General features: G+C 39.9%; 1 protein-coding gene across 1 annotated transcript; it reads left to right on the plus strand.

Annotated features, from left to right (window-relative positions):
• Window positions 1-863: 863 nt before the first annotated feature.
• Window positions 864-1,166, plus strand: TM35_000531000 (uncharacterized protein; the record flags this gene model as incomplete). The annotated part of the gene is made up of 1 exon (XM_029030685.1): window positions 864-1,166. One exon carries the CDS (start codon window positions 864-866, stop codon window positions 1,164-1,166), a length of 303 nt encoding a protein of 100 aa, XP_028877982.1.
• Between the last annotated feature and the right edge of the window lie 438 nt (window positions 1,167-1,604).

The following is a 1,604-nucleotide window of genomic DNA, read 5'->3' on the forward strand; positions in this document are numbered from 1 at the left end:
GTTACCGTGTACTGAACGGTGGGACTCATTTGAGGACAAATAATAATAATGGTTAAACTAACATAATCATAATTGCGTACATCCCTCATGGGTGAATGAATTAATAATCTGTTTATCAGCTTTCTCGTTTTAATTCAAATATCATTTCTTTTACTTTTATGTGTGTGTGTGTGTGTTCTTTTTCTAATAATTCCATTACTTGCTTTTCCGTTGTGTGCAGAAAACTGGGCTCTTCTGCTCACTGACGGTATACATCTCTTGCTAGTACACACAGATATGTGTGTGCAGTAATTTAATATATACACTAGAGCCATGGGGTATTGTGTGTGTTTGGCTCTCTCTTATTTGGGTATTGTGTGGTGTTCTCTTTTTCTTTCAATTAATGGATACATATTATCATACAAGCGGAATATTCCTTTTTCTTGCTTTACTGTGCTGTTACTGCTTCTCTCTCTTTCCACTGTGAGTATTTGTGTACTGCATCCACTCTCTATGAGTTTTTCTTTCTCTCTCTTCCTTCTTCTTTTACTTTTTTCACACTACATCCTTTAGACCTGTGAACTCAACTGACGAGAACAACAAGAAGAGTGACGCAAATGATGATGAGGATGACAAACCTGTGTTAACTAATTCCACTGCTTCTGGTGGTGTTGTTGGTTATCTGGTTCTGAAGTTATTGCAAGATATGCATAACGCCCCGCCTTGTTCTTCTTATTCTTCTTCTATTCCAATGTCTACTGTTGTGGAGCCACATAACTTGCGTGTAGTGGAAGATGAAACTCCTTTCTCTGTTGGTGGTTTCATGGCAACTTCTGCAGAGACCATCTTGAACAGTGCCCATAATGTGCGGCCAGGTGATAATTATGTGTGTTGGGTGTCCTCCACCAACAATGACTCATCATTTGACTGTTCATTCTGTTTCTCCTGTTGATATTGTTGCTGCTGCTTCTTCTGCTTCTTCTTCCGGTACTTCTAGTACTGCTGGCATGCAGTTTGTGAGGGAGATAGATCTCACCGAGGAGGAGAAGCTGTACGGCAAGCGTCTCTTTCTTGTGATATGCTGCGGGAGTTGTTTGAAGTGGGCTGTGTGGATAGTGCCACAAACTCGCTGGAGGCCATCTTTATTGATGGCACACGNCACCTGTTGCATCTCCATCTGTACATGATGGTAGTAACAGTGACCGTAACCATATGAATGGTGATAAGCAGGATAGTAATCATAATAACAATGATTATATTAAAAAGAAAGCAATGATGATTTTTCTTTTGTGTTTTGTGTTCTGTTTAAAGATTGATGATGTGTTGACTCTACTAGTCTTGTTTGTTTGTGCTTTTCCTCATAATTGCGGTAACTGAATCACTTATAATCCACATTGTTGACTCTTCCCAAACTTTGTGCCTACAATCTTCCACATGTAGATATTTACATTATTATAAAATATAACCATGAGCACGGAATCTGAATTACAGGCCAAATATAGTTATGCCGTTAAGCGCTGGGAGGCTGCTAAGGAGGCCACTGTAGCTTCCAGGGTCAAAAAGGATGAGAAAGAGGGGCTAGCGAATGAAAAACCATGGGGAAGCAGGGAATGGTATCTTGCTAA

This window comes from Trypanosoma theileri (genome assembly GCF_002087225.1).
Source record: "Trypanosoma theileri isolate Edinburgh chromosome Unknown TM35_Tth_53_V1, whole genome shotgun sequence".
NCBI classification, from domain to species: domain Eukaryota; phylum Euglenozoa; class Kinetoplastea; order Trypanosomatida; family Trypanosomatidae; genus Trypanosoma; species Trypanosoma theileri.